The sequence below is a fragment of the Sinocyclocheilus rhinocerous genome, unplaced genomic scaffold, assembly GCF_001515625.1.
Source record: "Sinocyclocheilus rhinocerous isolate Xijiao unplaced genomic scaffold, SAMN03320098_v1.1 scaffold1826, whole genome shotgun sequence".
In the NCBI taxonomy this organism is placed as follows: domain Eukaryota; kingdom Metazoa; phylum Chordata; class Actinopteri; order Cypriniformes; family Cyprinidae; genus Sinocyclocheilus; species Sinocyclocheilus rhinocerous.
Window position 1 is genome coordinate 139,717 of NW_015645117.1, and position 3,856 is coordinate 143,572.

Below are 3,856 nucleotides of genomic sequence, written 5' to 3' on the forward strand. Positions count from 1 at the left end.
TATATATAATATAAATATATATTTGTTAAATGTTGACCATATTTACCTGAGGAGCTTTTCCTTAATGATTACAAGAATTTTTTTTAAAGCCTTTTTTTATATAACGATGTGTGCAGATAAATCATTTATAGTAAACAATCCAACATTCTAGAAAAAGAATAACGGTCCAGATTGATTTCATGGTGACTTGAACAGCCTGACAGTTTGTAAAGGTATAGTCTATTAAGTCTGTGGCTTTTACTAGCCGGTTTCAGCGTCTGTTGGCAGATGTTAGCCTCATTAACATGGGGATCACTGGGGATCTGGAGGGAGTTGGTCTGCGTCTCTCAGCAGCAGCTCAGCTGAATGCACTGAATTAATGCTTTTACATGCTACAAATCAACTTGCGTTCTGTTTAAAATGAGTCCGGTCGTGTGACGGGTGCTCGTGGTCATGACAGGAGCCAGTGACAAGCTGCTGGCTGGCTTGCGTCTGATCCAAACGTTTCACTCAGCAGACACACATTATCATACACTTCACAGATGATTGCAGCACCGATCAGGAAATTAGTGGAGGATTCTGATCACTGATATATTAACACTGTGGTTGTGGTTCATGTAGCAGCCGTGCCTGAAAAAACAAGACGCATACATCCATCGCAAGCTCCAAACCTGCTTCAGTGAGAAATCATTCGTATCTATGATTTGTTTCTCATCTGGCTGTTTCGTTAACACCGGCCACTAATAATAAGCAACTGCATGAAGATGGTGTGCAGCTCATTCAGTCATAAATGTCAGAAGCAGGGATTAGGGGAATGGTTCAGAAAAGGTTATTTATTTATTGCAAAATGTACAGAGTTTATAATACAGCCTTTATTTAACTGCTTTTGTTTTTCTTTATTATCTTTTTTTGAATTTGGTGTTTTAACTTCTGCTTTAAAATTGTTCATTGTCAGTTGTTTTGTTTTTGTTGTAGAATTTAATAGTTATATGTTAAACCTGTTTTTGCACATATGCATTTGCTATATGTGACCCTGGAGCACAAAAGCAGTGTTAAGTCGCTGGGGTATATTTGTAGCAATAGCCAGCAATACATTGTATGGGTCAAAATGATCCATTTTTCTTTTATGCCAAAAATCATTAGGATATTAAGTAAAGATCATGTTCCATGAAGATATTTTGTAAATTTCCTACTGTAAATATGTTAAAACTTAATTTTTGATTAGTAATATGCATTGCTAAGAACTTCATTTGGACAACTTTAAAGGAGATTTTCTCAGTATTTGCACCCTTAGATTCCAGATTTTCAAATAGTTGTATCTCCAAATATCAATATAATCCAAATGTTGTCCTATCCTAACAAACCATACATCAATGGAAAGATTATTTATTCAGTGTTCAGATGATGTATAAATCTCAATTTCAAAAAATTGACCCTTATGACTGGTTTTGTGCTCCAGGGTCACATATTTGCTTCCATAGCCTTTCATTTGCACATCATTTACAAGACAACATTAGACAGAAAGTGGAATAATGTTGTTGTTGTTTTTTAATAAAACTCCGAAAATAAAAACTAGATTTTGTTTTTAGATTTTTTTAATCAAAGAAATTAAAGCAACTCAAACTCTTCCCATTACAATTGACCCTAAACGTGGAACTTGGATTGGTCTTGATCGTTACATCTGGGTTTCAGTTCTAAGTCTATGGAACAAGAGTGTGCTGAATGTTTTTATATGTACATGTGCCCTGGAGATCTGACCATCCTGATTTTGAGGTTTCCGTAAACATCTGTATAATAAAAATGGCACGACAAAAACTGCTGCTGTGATTCAGCTTGGTAAAATCAAAAGAGTGTCATTCCCCTCTGATATTATTATCCATTTAAAATCTATTTTCCATACATAAACTAGGGAGCGGATGAACCGTGCGAGAGGTTGTAACTGTGTTCTGATGGTTTGTTCTCGGTTCACAGCTCTGTTTCAGTGCGTGTCTATGGACTCTAGAGAGTTTTCCGACGTTCTGCAGATTCTCTCCTCCAGCTACAAGGACTCTTCCTCCACCGGGACGTTTGTGTACTCCAAACCTCGCCTCGTCCACAGCGAACCGCTGGAGAAAGACGTGAGTGTTTGACTCTTCTACTGCTTTATCTTTGACTCTGTTGTTTGCAAACCTGAATTCCTTTTTTCAAATGGCCACAAAATGTATTTAAGCATCATTATAAGTGGGATTGAACACCTATATGGAGGATTATTCATGTAGATGGATTATTTGTCACAGAATCTGAGTATGTGTAGCACTGAGTATAAGATCTGATAGTAGACACTAAACGTGATAGGCTTTCAGTGTTTCAGAAGAAAATCCAGCCTATCGCAAGTGCTGCTTTCTGTTCAGAGCCCAAGGTCAGTACATGCAATCTTATCAAGAGAAAAGAAATGACACTCAATTTTTATTTTAGCTCACGTAGTTCTACACGCTCGCAGATCTTCCTATTAGAACGAGAAATGAAGCATACACGCGGTGTAAATAGGAGATTGATTGTGTAGCTAGTTAGTGAGCTCGGGTGTAGCTAGTTAGTGAGCTAGTATATCTTCAGTATAGTAAAAGTAAATTTGTTATAATAACATTTATCATTTAATAATAAATTCTAAAGCAAGACTTGGAAAAAAAAATAGGGAGTGGAAATGGCCATTTTCATCTTAAAAGTCTTTGTTTTCCACCAGGATTGTTTCATATCATCTTGATGAATGAAAAGTGAATCTTTATAGTGAATTTTTCTGCACAACTGTAGAGTTAAAATAATAACTGTTTTAAATATTGTAAGTGTTTAATTTTGGGTGGGGGTGCGCGTCTTTGTCACCTTTTTCACCCATGGTGAGTTTGCATCCCTGACGTTAAAAATCAGACTGCACTAACTAATATAAAGATTGTAAAAAATATACAACACAATGAACTTTCTTCCATGGATGACGAAAGGAAATGTATTGAAGAATGTAGCTGGGCACTCTGTTTCAAGCAGTTACAGTGAAAGCAGACTGGAGCATTCACGCTTCAAAATAGTCAAAACTAGTCCATATGTGTGCTATATTCTTTCAACAAGAGCAAGTACATTCTCCTTTTGTGTTGTGTGGTGGAAATCAAGAAATCATGAGTCTGGAGCAACGTAAGGGTGAGCAAATTATGACAGGATTTCCATATTTGGGTGAAATAATCCTTTAAAAACACCGATTGAAACCAAAAGTGTGAAGCACACCTTGGTCAGAACCACATTGTGTTTCATTGGACAAATGCACACACACACACACACACACACAATAGTTTCTGGGAGCTCTTGAGTACTTGCATAAACATGTGGATTAAGTACTGTATGTAAAGTTAAATGCCAATTAACTTTACATTTGTTAAATTACAAATTTAAATAATGTAAATAGTAAATGCCTCCACTGCTAAAAGGACATACTATCACAACAAAATTAACAATTCGCCTAACTCTCGCATGCTCTTTAAAACATCCTCCTTTGTCCTCCTCCTCCTCCTCCTTCATCAACTCTAACAGCTGACGACTTTGCCACATTCTTCATTAATAAAATTACAAACCTCAGTGCACAATTTGCCACACCACAAACTGTCAAACACATCTTACCAGCAAACATACACTCGTTCACATCCTTCTCTTCACTCTCTGAGGCAGAAGTCTCTAAACTCATCCAATTCCAATCATCCTACTACTTGTCCACTTAATCCTATTCCATCTCATCTCCTTCAAGCCATTTCTCCTGCCGTTGTACCTGCACTCACTCACATCGTTAACACATCCCTTCACACTGGTGTTTTTCCCTCAACATTTAAACAGGCTCGTATAACCCCACTTCTTAAGAAAC

The 3,856-nt window shown here is 36.9% G+C and overlaps 1 protein-coding gene across 1 annotated transcript in view; it reads left to right on the forward strand.

Annotated features, from left to right (window-relative positions):
• Positions 1–3,856, forward strand: part of LOC107705837 (protein TASOR-like) — a 33,015-nt gene that overhangs the window by 2,601 nt on the left and 26,558 nt on the right. The window contains exon 2 of the mRNA XM_016509325.1: positions 1,951–2,096. Within this exon, the coding sequence (XP_016364811.1) occupies positions 1,951–2,096 (146 nt within the window). The remainder of the gene's footprint in view (positions 1–1,950; positions 2,097–3,856) is intronic.